The sequence below is a fragment of the Centroberyx affinis genome, unplaced genomic scaffold (genome assembly GCF_046629955.1).
Source record: "Centroberyx affinis isolate AG114_WGS23_722 - 3 ecotype Tasmania unplaced genomic scaffold, CSIRO-AGI_Caff_v1 ptg001273l_1, whole genome shotgun sequence".
Classification (NCBI taxonomy): Eukaryota; Metazoa; Chordata; class Actinopteri; order Beryciformes; family Berycidae; genus Centroberyx; species Centroberyx affinis.
The window spans coordinates 35,851-53,806 of record NW_027279782.1 but is presented as its reverse complement, the minus strand read 5'-3'; the positions used below and the strand labels follow the sequence as shown (position 1 = coordinate 53,806).

The window sequence follows — 17,956 nt, the reverse complement described above, 5'->3', positions numbered from 1 at the left end:
TAACTTTCAGTGGGCTACTTTCATTATGTGTAATCCCATGAAATGTTCTTTTATCATTTAAAAAGCCAGCAATAAGAAAACAATCTACAAAAATTGAAATGATGTTATTTTCTTCCCTGATGTAAAATTGAGGCAAAAACACACCATCATGGGAAACCTACGGAGCCCCTAAGGGGACATGGGCAAAAAAAAAAAATCTTTAAGTTTTTGGTGCACACGGAAAACTATCTGGTGCGCACCAGAAACTATCCCGTGCGCACGCAATACTTTCTCGTGAGCACGGGAAACTTTCTCGTGCCCACAGGATAGTGTGCACCAGATAGTTTTCCGTGCGCACCAGAAACTTCAAGATTTTTTTTTTTGCCCATGTCCTCTTAGGGGCTCCGTACCTTAGGGGCTCCGTAGGAAACACTTATGGGACACAAATTTTGGCACAGCACCTGGTAGCGGGCCGGTTTGCCCTGTATGTCAGGTTGAGAGTAAGCAAAGGACATAGCTGAGTGACACTGACACTCCTACTTTTGGCTGCAGAGAATGGGTGTGAGGAGTCATGGAAAGTTTACAGTAAATGATATTCAACTCCAGGCAGACAGGAGCCACAGACTGCTGTCTAGACCTGAAAAACCTTGACTCACAATGTCAATAGAGTTGTTATTGATAAACGTGTGTTTATCTGGTCTTAAACCGTATCTAATGTGGATTAATGTTAACACTATCATTAGTATAGGTAATCCCTTTCATATTTCAATGATACGGCACATTAACCTACTACAAGATTTCATGTCTTGGATCTCCACCAGGTTGAGATTTACCGCATAAGGAATGCAAACATGAAATGTGACATGCAGAGCTGCAGAGAGTTCTGAAATACGTTGCTCAACTTCTGTTACATCAGTTAAATCTTAATCAAAATGGAATGAAAATACTGATAAAAGTACTTTTCTTGAGAATTACAAGAGAAAAAGTAAGAACAGTTTATTAAAAACTGAACACTGAAAACTATTAATTTAACTACTTATTGCATGTTCCAAAGTTGCCCTCTCAAAAATGGACTGATCACCTATTTGGTGTGTTTCTTGCAAATTGAATGGATCATTATCGGCCTAAGTCTAGGGAGTGTTCATTTTAAATGAAATTCTGGTTTGGGCACAGAACATCCTGTTATGTTTTTTTTTTTTTTTTTTTTTATAAATTGGCAGCAGCCTCCTTTTTTATTTGGCAGTGCTATTTTATATCTACAGGGACTCTTCCTGTCCAAAAATACAATCCACTGACTTCACTTTCAAAGTGCCACTGCTGGCAATTGCAAATTCCTCATAAACTGAAAGACATGACATGAAAATATAAAATGGAAGTAAAAAACAATGAATTAAAGATCATTACATAAAGGCAGGTCTATAAAAGTGAGCTTTAAGAAGTGATTTAAAAGATGATACAGATTTAGCGTGAGCTCGTCTGGCAGATCGCTCTAAAGTCCCCAATGGCGAAAGCCTGATCAGCTCGTGTTTTCAATCTAAAGCCAATAGGAAACTGCCCAAGGACCTCAGTCTACGATCAGGCTCATATGGGGTTAAAAGGTCTGTCAATAACATACCATTCTGACCCTGCCACGAAAGCAAACATATTAACTGGAGATAATAATAATAATAATAATAACTTTATTTGTATAGCACTTTTCTAAAAACAACGTTTACAAAGTGCTTTACATACAATAAAACCCAAAAGTAGTGATGTCTTCATTGTTCCTCAAGGCCAGGATTCCTGAAGGGCCTCTTGAGGGCCTCACCAGCCACATGGAGCCTCTCACACATGTGACTCTCCTGAGCAATTTGCATCACTATGTGAACTTTAAGCCGCCGAGGCACATGGTTGACCATGTGAGAGACAGAGCTGCTATATGACAAAGTGTTATTTCTGTTATTTCTGCGGCCGAGGTCTATCTGAGTGTCAGATCTGCAGAGCGTTCAGTGGTTTGCTGTCACCCAGAGACAGCCGGCTGCGTGTCTCTCTCATATCTCTCCGGCATCGCCCGCTGTGTTTTGTTCTCCACCTGTTCAGCTCAGAGAAATTCCTCTCCAGTTTGTCACATCGCTCATGAACATGAACGGGCTTAAAATCCTGTTACAGATTATTTGATTCAAGTTACATTTCTGAGACCAAGACAAGGCATCGACAGGCCAAAAACTGTTATCTTCAGAACAATGCACCCTCAACTTTTATATTACATGCACTTCACTGGGTCATATTTTACACAGTATTCATTCCTCATAGATTTTACAATAGAGTCCTTTGTATTAATTGAGATGCTTCATGATTGACATGATATGTCCCGGTTCCAAAGCAAACCAGCACTTGGTCAAGAGGAAACAATTACTTTTGTTGATGCCATTGCATTTCTACACCTTGGGATTTATTGTCTTGGATCTCCACCAAGTTGAGATTTACCTCATAAGGAATGCATACATGAAATGTGATATGCAGAGCTGAAGTAGTTCTGAAATATGTTGCTCAACTTCTGTTTCATCAGTTAAATCCTACTCAAAATGTGCTTGCAAAAGTACTTTCCTTGAGAATTACACAAGGAAAAGTAAGAGCAGTTTATTATTAAAAATTACCCATGTAGTTACTAAAAAAAAATAAATCAATAAATCTTTGTGCATGTTCCAAAATTGCCCCCTCAAAAATGGACTGTGTGTTTCTTGCAAATTTAATTGGAGTGTCCATTTGGGGAGTGTCCATTTCTAATCACATCAACAAAGGTAGTATTATTGCAGATGACCTCATTGTATTCACTAGGCTTACTGTATGTCTGAAAGGAAAACTGCCTCAAGTTAAAGTAGGAGTAAATACCTAAGAATACTCAAGAAGTAAAAGTATAGACTTGAAAGTATACAAATGATCTACTCAGGTACAGTAAGTGGATACTTCTAATTACTTCACATGGCCTTGATTTTGGCTTAAATCTGCATCTCTAACAGGCGAGAAATACAACTGTCAGTGTCACATTGTCACACAAGCAGTTGTCCCCTCATGGGACAACTGCTTTCCATGTAGTTGTTTGGGGCCAGTGGTGGAAGAAGTACTCAGATCTTTTACTTAAGTAAAAGTAGAAATTCCACAGTATAAAAATACTCTGTTACAAGTAAAAGTCCTGCATTCAAACTCTTACAAGTCAAAGTACAAAAGTATTAGCATCAAAATGTACTTAAAGTAGCAAAAGTAAAAGTAGTCAATCATATATATCATGTTATTGGACTATAATTATTGATGCATTAATGTGTTCATCACTTTAATGTTGCAGCTGGTAAAGGTGGAGCTAATTTTAATTACTTTATATACTGCTGGGTAGCTTAACCTATAAAAATATATCATAATTTATTAGTTGATTTATAATTTGTATTAATAATCTAAATCTGCAAAGTAACTAGTAACTAAAGCTGTTAAATAAATGTAGTGGAGTAAAAAGTACAATATTTCCCTCTGAAATGTAGTGGAGTAGAAGTATAAAGTAGCATGAAATGGAAATACTCAAGTAAAGTACAAGTACCTCTAAAGTGTACTTAAGTACAGTACTTGAGTAAATGTACTTAGTTACTTTCCACCTCTGTTTGGGGCAAAGTGGACAATGTTCAATATGCACATAAAATTTGCACAGCTCAAATATACATGTGTATATCGCAATAAAAATGACACTACAGTATAGTGCAAATGTTTTTTCAAACTTTTCTATAGTATAACAGAAACATGCTTAAATTCATTGGCCGTTTTACCGTTTTTGCCAGCTATGTTAGTACATGTATCAAAATACAATGAAAAGCCCCTCTAAATGCTATGGTTTCATACTTGGAGGTGATGCTACTTGGCAGGCGTGACATGGCTGCTACAATTACAGTTTTGCAATGAGAAGGGAAGGAAATAAAAATCTCTGCTATTTGAATAGCTGCAGTTCATTGATCTGTGTCTCACTTACCTTTAGATTGACAGGGCCTCATAATATCTTTGGCTTCATCGGTGCAGAATGCGCTCCGCAGTGATGGCAGAACAAACCTCACCATGTGACAGAACAAACCTCACCATGTGACAGAGAGCATCGCTGGAATGCTGCCTGACGGATAACATCTGAAGCCTCCACACCGTCCCACTGTCACATGTCGAGGCACTCCAGCGCTGAAATGTTTTTCCTGAGTGCTTTGGTCGTGTCATCTATGCACCCAAGATTTTTATCATTTGCTTTCTGCATTTGTACAGCACATATAGCTGTTATGTATGCTAACCGTAATCCAGAGTGTTGTTTTCTGTTCTTATTTATTTAAATAGAGTTCCTATTTAAATAGCTAATTTCCTGCCTTTTCCCCACATTATTTTCTGTTTTCTTCTGTCTGGTAAAAACCCTGATGATAACTTTCGTTAACAGCAGACGCCTCCTTCCCCAAATAACACAAGAAACGGAAAATGTACATTGGTGGCACTTTTTGTGATACTGTGTGATGCTGTTTTAGTGATACTGTATGATTCCCAAAAGATTCCCTTCTCCCTATGCCACCCTGCTGCCTGTTTGATAGCTTGATGTATCACATGATTTTATTGGCTCCCATGTGTGTCACCATCTGAGAGCAAAATATATATAATATTATTTTCAAACTGCTGGAATTCTTACTCATAGTTGATAGACAAGTTGAACTGCAAGTCATAACCACAAATCATACTGGAGAAGATATATGACAGATTCATTTGTCAAGTTGTCATTTGTCCAATTTGTCATTCGTTTCATGACTGGACGGGGGTTATGTTTTATGTTTACGCCCTGTTCCGTCCGTCTGTCTGTTAGCAGGATAACTCCAAAAATTATGAACGGATTTGTATGAAACTTTGTAAAAAGTTTGGTCATGGGGCAAGGAAGAACTGATTAACTTTTCACACGGATTGGCCGAAGGGGGGCGTGGCAGTGGGCGTGGAAACACCATGAAACTTTATGGCCTATCAGCAAAGAAGAGGTAAACCCTCCATTACTGACCCAATCAAACAACATGGCGGCACTGGAGAGCTCATTTTCAGGTTTAGACATAGCCACCCTGCCATTTTTTCCAAAACCTGGTCCAGTGGTAGAAGGGCAGCCCTAATGGCCACTGAACAGATATAGTGCTGATTGGCCATGTGGTTTATGTGGATAATTGGCTAAAATGCTTAAAAGTGGCCAGAATTTGAAAAGGCAGATGTCATGTCCCATTTCAGGTCCAGTCATAAAAATGTGAAACAAGTTGGTAATGTGGCATGGAATAAATTATTAACTTTTGGTGAAAATCTGACATGTGGAACTGGCATATCTTGACAAGTACACGGTGTTGGCTGAGGTATGTGCTCTACTGAGTGCCATCTAGTTGTAATTACAACACACTGAACAGAAACACTAGACTACTGGACTGTACACATTAACCTAGAAACAATCATGGCCCATCTTATGTTCATCTACAGTTGAAATGAAATAAACTAATTTTGTTTTAGTCAACCTGGAGAATGTTTTAATACCACTGTTAAATTGGGAGTCCCATCACTGATTTGTTCAGGTGTACCCTTTGTATTGGAGTCCTAGCAAATCAATGCTATAAAAACCAAGAGAACAACTGGACTGAAGCTGCAGTGGAGACTCTCTGCCTTGGAGGTTATGGATCATTCTGTGTCAAACCTTCACAGACAAACTGACCAAGACTCTTTATTTGCACCTGTCACATGTTGTGGGTATGTTAATAAAACTGATGGTCCTGCTGTTTGGCAGCCATGGATATGTTAAAAAATGTCAGTGCTGGGCTAATGAAGATGCCCAGAGTCTAACACAGAGGAAACAATGGAACAATGAGACAGTGAGAGACTGTGAGATGAGTACAATGAGATAGATATAATTTATTTAATTCTAGTGGAAGCTTGATATCATGTCTAGCTGTTGTTGTTCATGAGACTCATTACACTTTGATGTTCCATAACAGTGTACGTTTATTTTCCTCTCTCCAGGCTTCCAGGATGTCCATGTCATGATCTTTGTGGGATTTGGCTTTCTCATGACTTTCCTGAAAAGCTACAGCTTCAGCGGTGTGGGCTACAACTTCCTTTTTTTAATTTTTATTTTTATTTTTTTTATTGAAAATTTATCAACAAATTACAGGACATTACAGGACAAATTACAGTACATTACAAGACAGCACAAGGTGTTTCATCACAGGTGGATAACAAAAGTATTAACAAAACAACAACAAAAACGTGACAAACGGTGGGGGAGGGAGGGAGGAGACCAGTTGTGATGGGCAGTGTTGAGCATGCACATTGTGGGTTATTTTGAGTTATTGTATTGGGGTTGGAAAAATCTGAGTGGGGTGGTGTAGAGAGGAATCAGCTCTGAATGAACTGCAGGAAAGGAGACCAGGTGTTATGGAATGGGGTCATATTGTCTTTTAGGGTTGAGGTGAGCTTTTCTAGGTTTGAGTGGTCTGTTAACAGATTGAACCAGTTGGTTGATTGATAATTTTGTTCTGTCTTTCCAGTTGAGTAATATGGTTTTCTTGGCCACAGTTAATGCAATCAAGATGAATGTTTGGAGATGTTGTGGGATTGTAAACGAGGAGAGGTCGTTTAACAGAGAGATGGAAGGGGAGAGGGGAATGCTGAGGTTAAGGATCTCAAATAGCTTTCTCATGACCTCTGACCAAAACAGCCTAACTGGGGTGCAGAGCCAGAATGCATGGAAGTGGTTGTCTTTTGTAGTTGGACAGTGTGTACAGGTGTTCATGTCTGTAAAGCCCATATACATTTTGTGAGTGGAGATGTGTGCTCTGTGTACAACCTTGTATTGAATTAGCTGAATTTTTGAGTTGGATGACATGGAGAATGTGTTGCATATGGTTTGCCAATTAATGTCTGATTGATGTATGTTCAAGTCTGATGTCCATTTGTCTATTGGTATTGAAACAGTATTGTCATGGTGTGAAAAGAGTTTGTATATCTGTGATAGCAATTTTTTGGGTTGGAATGAATTTAGTTTTAGTAGTAAGGGAGGAGTGAGGCTGTGGAAGTTATGAATATCAATTTTCTTTTTTATGGTCTCTTTCAACTGTATGTACTGGTAGTGACAATGGTGGGGTAGGTTGTATGTTTATTTAAGAAGGTCAAAGGTCATGAGAGAGCCGCCACTGAAAAGGTGCCATAGGCTGGTTACTCCTCTCTGTTTCCATGCAGGGAAGTTGATGGGTTCCTTATTGATTTTAAACATAGGGTTATGCCAGATAGGGGTGAGAAAAGAAAGAGATAGTTTGAGGTTGAGTATGTCGTTTGCTTTCCACCAGGTAGTGAGAGTGGTATTTATGGTGCTAAATTTGAAGCAGCTGTGGGTTTTGACTGATTTATCTATGAAAGCAATATACTGAATGGGGAGATCCTTACAAATGATCTGTTCAATATCGAGCCAAGCAGAATTGGATTTGATTGTCCAGTGTCGGATATACTGAAGCTGGTGGGAGAGGAAGTAATGGTAAAAATTTGGTGCATCTAGCCTGCCGTACTGTTTGGGTTTTTGGAGTGTAGTTATTTTGATCCTGGGCCTTTTGCCTTTCCAGTAAAATGTATTGACTGCTGAATTTAGAGAGGAGAACCAGCCCAGGGGTGGGTTAACAGGGGTCATGGAAAATAGATAGTTTACTTTCGGAGGAATGTTCATTTTAACAGTGGAAATGCGACCAATTAAAGAGAGTGGGAGTTTATTCCATGAGTTTCCGTGTGTGTCAACTTGGTTATGTAACAAGAGGTTCATTTGTCACTCCTGTCACGCCATAAAAACATCTTCTTTTGTCAGATTCTGTCTTGTGCTGCCTTCAAGGGCAGAAAGCCATTCTTCTCATAGCAAAATGAGAGGGCAGCCTGTAAATTATAGCTTGAAGACTTAGACTTCAAAGTTTACATTCTACTGAAAGCATGTTTGACTTTTACTTCTCGCAGCCATTTCAAGCATTCATAGCTGCTTTTGTCCTCTCCTCCCCGCCCATTCTCCCTTCGTGCTCCTCCATGCAGTCTGATCAACGCAGACTTCTGTGTGGCAGGCTGTCTCATAGCCTTTGGCACCCTGCTGGCAAAAGTCAGTCCGGTCCAGCTGATGGTTCTCACCTTGTTTGGAGTCACACTGTTTGCTGTGGAGGAATACATTATCCTCAGCCTCCTTCACGTGAGTCTCACCAAGCACACACATGTTGACCAAGGAATGAAATCTTCAGTTGAAATGAAATAAACTAATTTTGTTTTAGTCAACCTGGAGAATGTTTTAATACCACTGTTAAATTGGGAGTCCCATCACTGATTTATTCAGGTGTACCAAGAGAACAACTGGAATGAAGCTGCAGTGGAGACTCTCTGCCTTGGAGGTTACTGATCATTCTGTGTCAAACCTTCACAGACAAACTATTTGCACCTGTCACATGTTGTGGGTATGTTAATAAAACTGACGGTCTTGCTGTTTGGCAGCCATGGATATGTTCAAAAATGTCAGAGAAAAACGACACGTCGCTTTGTAGGTGCTGGGCTAATGAAGATGCCCAGAGTCTAACACAGAGGAAACAATGGAACTTCGATTTTGATTTCAGTTTGGTTTCAGTTAGATTTCAGTGTGCGTTTGGTAGTTTTAGTTTTGTTTTTAATTTTTTGTTTTTACAGATGTTTACTTTTTGTTTAGTTTTTATTAGTTTCAGTTCTACTTTTAGTATTTTTGGTAGGCATGGTATTTTTATATGATAGAATTTCAACAAAATACATATATTACATATATTTTTTACTTTATTTTAGTATGTTTTACATGTAGACAAGACAGTTTTAGCTCAGTTTTATTTTTTTTAAAATTTCAGTTCATGACCATGTTTTTTAACATCTAGTTTTCGCCTTAGTTTCAGTTTATGATAATCTTACTTACGACATGTTGCATCTAGTCTATATGGGTGTGACAGATTGCTCATTAGTTTGACCTGACGAAGAGCCTTTGTGCTCAAAACGTCCATTAAAGTTGAGTTGGAGTATAGAAGTGTTCAGGCTCTTTCTTTATTCTATGTTAAAGAAAATTGCCATTAGAGGCTACAGTCAGCAGTTAACCATCCAAAAAAGGGACAAACAACAAGAAAAATTCTGTGCAGTCTCAATAATTGGTAGCCGGGCCATGTGGCAAAGAAAATACTTTTTGTATCCTTTGTTATCCTTAAGCCATGTTGAACATCTCTAATATTTGAATCTTATATAAGTAATAATTTAATTCAGTGGATTCAAATGAAGCATTTCAAATATGTCTGTGCTTTTTCGTCTGCACACAAACATGTGCGTGTGGATTTGAGAGAAACACGTGACAAACGCCACTCAGACCTCACAAGATGATCAATGAGGGCCTTCAGAACACCTAGAAAGTTACGTAATGTGTGAAGTTTGCAGGAAACCTGATAACATCTGGAATGTTCTTTGTCATCGTAGAGATACTGTACGGTCCCCAAACATATGATAAATGCCAAAACAGGAATCTCTTCCATTTGATAGTAATGTAGATTGGAGGCCAGAACACAAAGCACACGTTTTGTGGGAGGACACAAGTAGCATGAAAACATGTACCAGTGGGCAGACATCGTTACGACAGCGATCAGTGAATAGTCTTGAAGTAAAGACCAAGCTAAGTTTTCTTTAATGTAAATAAACCAGACAAGATGATCAACAATATTTATGATAATATAATAATATAATATTTTTTCATTCCTAGAGGCTACTGAGCCGTCTTTTCATCGAGGTTAATACTGATATTTGCTGATATCGCCTTTTTTGATATCGCATTGTCTCGATATACAGCTGAGCTCCAGAGTACAGAGCCAAAGCATCAAACAACATGTTGCTGTCCAAATAACAAATAAAGAGCTCATTACCAGTTTGAGCAGATTAAACTAATCATGGCATGTTTTTCTGACTGAAATGATCAAAGGACATAAAAATACATTTGTTATGTAACCCTGTAGTAATGATCTGTAAGCCTGAGTGACAGGTGTATTTATACAAGACCAGCTTACGGCTCTCAGATTGCACACAGTTGACAGTCAAACGTCACTTCAAATAAAGAACAAAGCTAAACATTTTTTTTTGTCCAGTAGAAACTATTTTCCATATCCATGCCCTTTTACAGAAGGAAAGGTCTTTTGAAGAGGAATTTGTGCATTTCCAAACAGATAGGTCAAGACGAAATTACCAATATGTCATTTATGGACCTATTTAAACTAGCTCAGAATTAAACTGTAAAGTACATTATTTGGTATATTGTTTTGTATATTATGACAGTGGTTTTCAATCCGGGTCCTCGGGACTCAGAATCCTGCTGGTTATCATCTAATCTATCTAATCAGGGACTGATTTAAACCTGGGATGGGAGGTGACTGCAGGTAACTAGCTGGTATGGTAATAAACCCGCAATACTCTTGGCCCTGAGGCCCAGGATTGAGAAACAGTCTATGACATATTTAATTGAGAATGTAAGTACAGTTCATGAACTCCTAATTTGGTATTTGAATGAATGAATGAAACTACTTTTGCATATCGTAACCATTATTCCAAGTGAATGACATGACCTTCACGGTATGTAGTATATTCTACTTGAGTTTACAGCCTGGCAGATGTGATTAGTTTGTTATTACTGATTTGTTAGGAAATACTACATCGCAAAAATGATGATCCTTAAGATAACATACAAGCACATGTTCAGTTTAGGCTCAAAAGCCAGTGGCATCAGCATCAACTTTCTGTACTGCTACATTTCTGTCATACATTCATTTAGAGAATAATTTGTTCCCTGCTTTATTACTACACGTTTTAGGAAGAATGCTGCCACGGTAGCCTGGCTGCAATAGGTGGAATAAAGGCCAGCAGGTATAAGGTGTGGCTTATACACACCTTAGACACACCTCTCCAAAGGCCTATATATATCTGCTCAGATGCTGCTTGAAGTCTCAGGAGCAAAGCCTGATTGAGAAGTCATCAGAGCATCGATCATCTTCAGAGAGTCAGCACCATGGGGAACTGTGCTCAGGGTATGAGGGACTATTTCTGCCGGACAAAAAACACCAATGTACGTGTTAGTCTGCCGGCAGTCTGCTTCGTCTGGCAGATTGCCATGATCATCCTGTTTGGAGTTTTCATCCGATACGATGAGGAGTCAGACGCACACTGGATAGAGTTCAGAAGGGAGCACAACATCAGCAGTGATATCGAAAATGACTTCTACTTCAGATATCCAAGTAAGTAGAACAACGCATTGCCTGCATCTTTTAGATGGATATATGGCAACACACTGCTGGATGTACTGTACATTGATTATGTCTCATAGTAAGGCTGGGGAAGAATCTACTCTGACACTGTTACTTAAACTGATCTCATATGCCTTTTGCCATCCACATTTTATAAGGAAATCCACCTTGCAACAGAATTTACATACTTTACCTACTTTGTTATTCTAGTGATTCCAGATTGTTCCCGCTGTGTTGTAAAGCCATGGACCAACATTACAATTTGTGCATTGCCTTAGTAAGACATTCTCTGGTGCTTTTCCCTCAGCAACAAATGAGTGACTGACTTTGTGGATTCACAGTCTGTTTTTTTTTTTTTTTTTTTTACCTTTTTATATACAAATTAACCATATTGCAACAGTTTTGAACCAGATGTGTCCATTTTACCATAAGGCCACCCTGGGTATTGTCACAGAACACACACAGTTCTCAGTCACTGTTAGTGGGGAAATAAATCATATTGGAGTTGTCGCTCCCCTGTCATGTTCACAGATCTAGACTAGAAATGTCAGAGGTCATTGAATGACTAAAGGCAGATGTTAAGACATGGGGATTCAACAACTGCTGTGAATGATAGGGCAAACCTGTAATTAATAGAAAATTCATTATTAATTTAAATGATTAATTGAAATTTTAAATGACAAAAATTTAACTGACAGGGTACAGATACAAATGTATTTAGCAAACAAAATGGCAAAATCTTACACTTTGATGTTCCATAACAGTGTACGTTTATTTTCCTCTCTCCAGGCTTCCAGGATGTCCATGTCATGATCTTTGTGGGATTTGGCTTTCTCATGACTTTCCTGAAACGCTACAGCTTCGGCGGTGTGGGCTTCAACTTCCTGATTGCATCGTTTGGTGTGCAGTGGGCTCTTCTCATGCAAGGCTGGTTCCACTCCCTGGACCCCGCCACTGGAAAAATCTATATCGGTGTTGAGAGGTAAGGCACTAAACAGCTTTTCATGTGTTATCAGTCTTTTAGTAAATTGGAAAGATGCAGTGGAAATGCACAGATGTGTTACCCGACTCGAAAATTACACTGTTACCGGTCTTCTATATAGGTCTTTACATGGCAAGGTTGCATATGTTATGTTATGTATATCGTATTGACATACGTGAGTTTCAACTTGGTTATGTGACAAGAGGTTCATTTGTCACTCCTGTCACGCCATAAAAACATCTTCTTTTGTCAGATTCTGTCTTGTGCTGTCCTCAAGGGTAGAAAGCCATTCTTCTCATAGCAAAATGAGAGGGCAGCCTGTAATTATAAGACCTAGACTTCAAAGTTTACATTCTACTGAAAGCATGTTTGACTTTTACTTCTCGCAGCCATTTCAAGCATTCATAGCTGCTTTTGTCCTCTCCTCCCCGCCCATTCTCCCTTCGTGCTCCTCCATGCAGTCTGATCAACGCAGACTTCTGTGTGGCAGGCTGTCTCATAGCCTTTGGCGCCCTGCTGGGAAAAGTCAGTCCGGTCCAGCTGATGGTTCTCACCTTGTTTGGAGTCACACTGTTTGCTGTGGAGGAATACATTATCCTCAGCCTCCTTCACGTGAGTCTCACCAAGCACACACATGTTGACCAAGGAATGAACGTTTTCCTCCACAGTGCAATTTATTTTTCATGCCTGAGTCTGTTGGAACAGCTTAACTGTCCCTTCCTTGATCTTTTGATTGACGCTCATGCTGTGTATATCCCGCTGTGACAGTGAAATCCCATTGTTCCCACAGGCTAGGGATGCTGGCGGCTCCATGGTTATCCACGCCTTCGGAGGGTATTATGGTCTGGCCATCTCCTGGGTCCTCTACCGGCCAAACCTACACCTAAGCAAGCGCCTCAATGGATCTGTCTACCACTCTGATGTGTTCGCCATGATTGGTGAGTTATTTTATCTTTTATCTTCACAAGATAATTTGACTTTCTTCAGCCGCAGTCTCTTTTTATTTGGCATATCTAATGTTGTCGTACTATCAGTGTTCGACCTGTTTGCTTGATAAGAAAGTGTGAGTGTGTTGATCTATTATGTTTAATGTGTTCTGAATTATATGGCTTCCTCTCACCCAACAGGTACACTGTTCCTGTGGATGTTCTGGCCCAGTTTCAACTCGGCTATCACCGACCACGGCGACGGGCAGCACAGAGCAGCCATCAACACCTACCTCGCCCTGGCTGCCTCTGTTCTCACCACTATTGCCATCTCCAGCATGTCTCAGAAGACAGGCAAACTGGACATGGTACTGCTCTATTAGTTAAAAAACATAGAAACAATCAGTTAAAAACAGGAATAACTAATTAATCTCAGATAAAAGATAGGATGAGAGGTCAGTTTGTACGTGTTTTTATATGCTGTATGCTTGTGTGTGTGTGTGTGTGTGTGTGTGTGTGTGTGTGTGTGTGTGTGTGTGTGTGTGTGTGTGCTTGCATGCATGTGCATGTGCGAGATACAAAGAGAAATATTTGTCGGTTTCATCTGTGAGCCACAGTTAATTCATGCATCTATAACCTGTCAGGTAAAGTCTCTGTGGTAAACCTGTTGTTGTTGTTTTTTATCATGACTAACACTCTCTGTTACCTGACAGGTGCACGTCCAGAATGCCACCCTGGCAGGCGGTGTCGCCATGGGAACAGCAGCTGAGTTTATGATCACTCCTTACGGCTCACTGATCGTGGGCTTCTGCTGTGGCATCATCTCCACCTTCGGCTACCTCTTTGTCACTGTGAGTGTAACTTTTGATCCGGAGAGATTACTGTGGCAGGTTAAATTAAAAGAAAATAACTTTCTTTTAGATTTCTTTTAGAAAAGTATGGGTCATAGTATGGCTCATGAAATGAATGGAACAAGGAAACAAGTCCAATAGACGAGAGCACTCCTCAAAAAGCTTCGACAAATTAAATTAAATTTTAATAAACCATTCTGTTTACGGAAAAGTGAGTGAAATAGCCTTTTTTTTTTTTTTTTTTTTTTTTACGTCTTTTTTAGTTAATTTAGTTTTTTAGTTTTAGTCTAGTTTTAGTCTGAGGTTTGTGCATATATTATGACCCGCAGGCCTTGCATCACAGGTTATAGATCAGTAACAAACATGTGTCTTGCTTTTCCCACCCAGCCCTTCATGGAGAAGTATATGAAGATCCAGGATACGTGTGGAGTCCACAACCTGCATGCCATGCCCGGGATGCTGGGCGGCTTTATAGGAGCCATCACCGCTGCAGCTGCCACGGAGTCTGTCTATGGGGTGGAGGGGTGAGCGGCACGCCCGCACACACACATGACAAATGAGCTTGAAATTCAAAACACCCTGACCGTGCCTGTTTATCCACACCAGCATTCAGATCACTCATATTCATACATAGCTCTCTGTCGGTAAATCAAAGCGCTCGTTGCCAAAGTTTGACGTTTCTATTTCAGTTTCGACTTGATCAAAATGATGTGAATTGATATCTGCTCCAGTACAATGCACAACACTGAATATGCAACACTGGCCAAAATTAACAGAGCTTTTTTTTTCTGCCTAGGTTGCGCAACACGTTTGACTTTGAAGGGGATTTTGCAGACAGAACCGTAGGGACACAAGGCGGCTTCCAGGCTGCTGGCGTATGTGTGGCCATTGCATTCGGCCTTGTTGGAGGAGCTCTTGTTGGTAAGTTTGGACAGTGTGTTGTACAGTAGCGTCTGACCCAGGAATACAGTTCTGTTGTCATGCCAAGCAATCTGTAAGTTTAGAGTATTACCATCAGGGAAACCAGAGGCATGATGACGTTTGTTTCTGGAGCGCTTCTAAAAGGCAAGTGCTTTAAAAACAATACACACACAGCATTTACAGGAAACGAAACTAAAAGGTCTAAGTACCAAACTAAGAAAAACAATTAAAGGATTTCAGGTTAAAATATGAATTACTATATCAAATATTGTGTATGTTATAATAAGGCACAATTTAAGATAAGATAACTTTATTGTCCTGAAGAGGAACTTTGTCTTGGACATAAAGTGCTGCTCCTCAGGGCAAACAAATAAATAACATAAGCCACATCACATGAAAACTCTTAAATAATAAAAGAAACTACAGTAGGTGAAAAAGAAATAGAATAATACCAATAATAAAAAAAAAACATTGTTAGTCAGTTGCTGCATGGCAAGGCTCTCCAGACAGTCTTGGTTGTCCGTTCTACATTAAAAGGCTCTGTCCCCTGCAGTGAATTATTAATGTGTTTATATATAAGAGTTACAGTCATTTATAAAACATGGCTTATTAAAAATGGATGTAACTGAGTCTTCTAACCTAATGCCTTCAAACAACATATTCCTTATCTCCAAGAGTGCCTGGTTTGCAGTCTAGACTAGTCAGAATAGTCAGTTGTACCTTTCCTGAAAAGATAAAACTGCTTTTAGTTCCAGGATGTTGGATGGACTTTGTTCACTGAAACTAACCTGAGACTGTGGAGTTATTTCATCTCTCATTTCAGTCAATCTTCTTTATGAAAAACACGTTTTAACAGTCTTGTTCTTGTGCACTTAGAGGTTAATACCTTTCTTCCTTCTCCATTCTCAGGTCTTATCCTGAGGTTCCCATTCTGGGGCGACCCTGCTGATGACAACTGCTATGAGGATGAGGTTTACTGGGAGGTGAGAGTGCTACTTGTTATTTTACCACTAGATGGTGGTATCGCCCTGTTAGTTGAAAAGAATAGACATGTTTTTTTTAGATTTGAAAACTCTAAAAATATGGGTTTTCTGGCTCACGATCTCGTCACATGTGACTGTTGCAGGTTCCTGAGGATGAGGAGACGATCCCTCCTGTGCTGGAATACAACAACCACATGATTCACAAGCACCAAGACATGTAAGCCCGCTCTCAGAAAAGACACATATTGTCACATTGTGATGAAAACAGATCCTGTTTTCTCATGAATTGCAAATTTCTCCTTTCTATCCTACAGATCGGAGTCCAACTTCTCTGTGGAGCAAAGCTAGAGTTGCACAGAGGACGACATATTAACCTGAATTTAACACAGCCATGAAATAACCCTGATGGAGCCGCCCTCACAAAAAGGCAACTTTTAAAAAAAAAAGGAACATTGTGTTTGTCTTGTGGTTCCTATGCCATTCTTGTCTCGCAGCATTTACTCCTCACACAGTTGTTCAGCACCGTAGTGAATTACTGGAAGCCCATGAGACGGCACTAAACGGTGACCAAATATCACAATAATGGAAAAAAAGATGCTGAACAATGATGTTAGGAATAATATTGATTCCCATGAAGTCAAGAATAGCACATGGACCCAAACTGGTATTATCCTTGAATAGAATTGATTTTACATTTTTTGTTTAATTTTAGTGATAATTTGTAGATGGTTAGTGACAGGCAGAATGTCATGTGCAGGTGCCTGGTGATCCATCATCAATATCAACACTTTGTTAATGTAATGAATGCTGTGATTATGGCTATATTACACAGAAGGACAGAGAGCTGTATTAAATGTGTCTTGAAATGCACGGCTGTCTAAATCAGTCTTCTTTAGTTATTATACAAAGCTCTGAATTCAGATGAGACTGGAATATACTTTCATGATGTGACTTGTGTGAATTTTTTACCCAAGGATGTTGTTTTGTGATAATATTTCCATTTTATAGCGAACAAATCTATTGGAATAAATTGAGACATCTAGTGGATAATCAAAGGTATTTTTGCTGTAAATTTAAGGACTTTTTGAGTTGTAAGGACTAAGCTTTGCTCTTTTTTGAACATTATAGGAGTCTTTTGATTTGTATTCCAAGTAAATATTTCCTTACATGTTTGGGAGAAGTATTTGCAATACTTAAGAAAAGTCAGTGGAGAGTAGTACAGAAACTTTTACATTTTAGTTATGCCTTTCAAATTATGTATAGACCTTTTGCAAGCTGCATGTACATATGCATCTATCTTTCATTGCACATTATTTTTTTTGATAAATAACTTACTTTAGTAATAACCACAGTAACTATGACACATTTTCCAGTTGAATGTTACATCCATTGCTCTATGATTTATGGTATATGAAAATGTGTTTGTTTACTTGGTTTATTGTACTTTCAGATGTTCACTTTCATAAAATGTATCTGGAATGAAACAAAAAGTTATATATTTTCTGTATGTTCTTGTTGTTCATAGCATAGTAAAATATTGTGGTAATATTATATCAAATGCATGCATGTACAATATAAATGCTATAAGGACATTCCTAATTATTATTAAAAATTATTAAAACACATAATTGCCTCACTTGTGTCCTATAAATAACCAGACTAAATGACAACCATGCTGTGACACTTTTTAATTTGCTTCAAGCACTATCTGTATATGAAGTGACATGATATTCAGAATGACAGCACTTCTACTGACTTATGCACTGTTACAGCACAACACTATTATAGCCCATTATAGTCAATTAAATAATCTGTTGCTCAGATACGTTTTTAACACTATAATGAGAAACTCCTTACAATTAGAGCCTTGAGGTGGTACAGTATGTGCTAATGAGGCTTCTTGATCTTACTGTGGTTTCTTTGTTCTGCATCATGAAGAAGCTACAAACCAGAATAGTTAATTTAACCACAATGACATTCCTGCTTTCAGACACACAGC

General features: G+C 39.0%; 1 protein-coding gene across 1 annotated transcript; it reads left to right on the top strand.

Annotated features, from left to right (window-relative positions):
* Positions 1-10,988: 10,988 nt before the first annotated feature.
* On the top strand, positions 10,989-17,580 carry rhcga (Rh family, C glycoprotein a). Its single transcript, XM_071525219.1, has 11 exons — positions 10,989-11,285; positions 12,084-12,276; positions 12,738-12,888; positions 13,067-13,214; positions 13,404-13,570; positions 13,916-14,053; positions 14,441-14,577; positions 14,850-14,974; positions 15,884-15,957; positions 16,101-16,174; positions 16,272-17,580. The coding sequence occupies exons 1-11, from the start codon at positions 11,060-11,062 to the stop codon at positions 16,303-16,305; spliced, it is 1,467 nt and encodes a 488-aa protein (XP_071381320.1). The 5' UTR covers positions 10,989-11,059; the 3' UTR covers positions 16,306-17,580.
* The last annotated feature ends 376 nt before the right edge of the window (positions 17,581-17,956 follow it).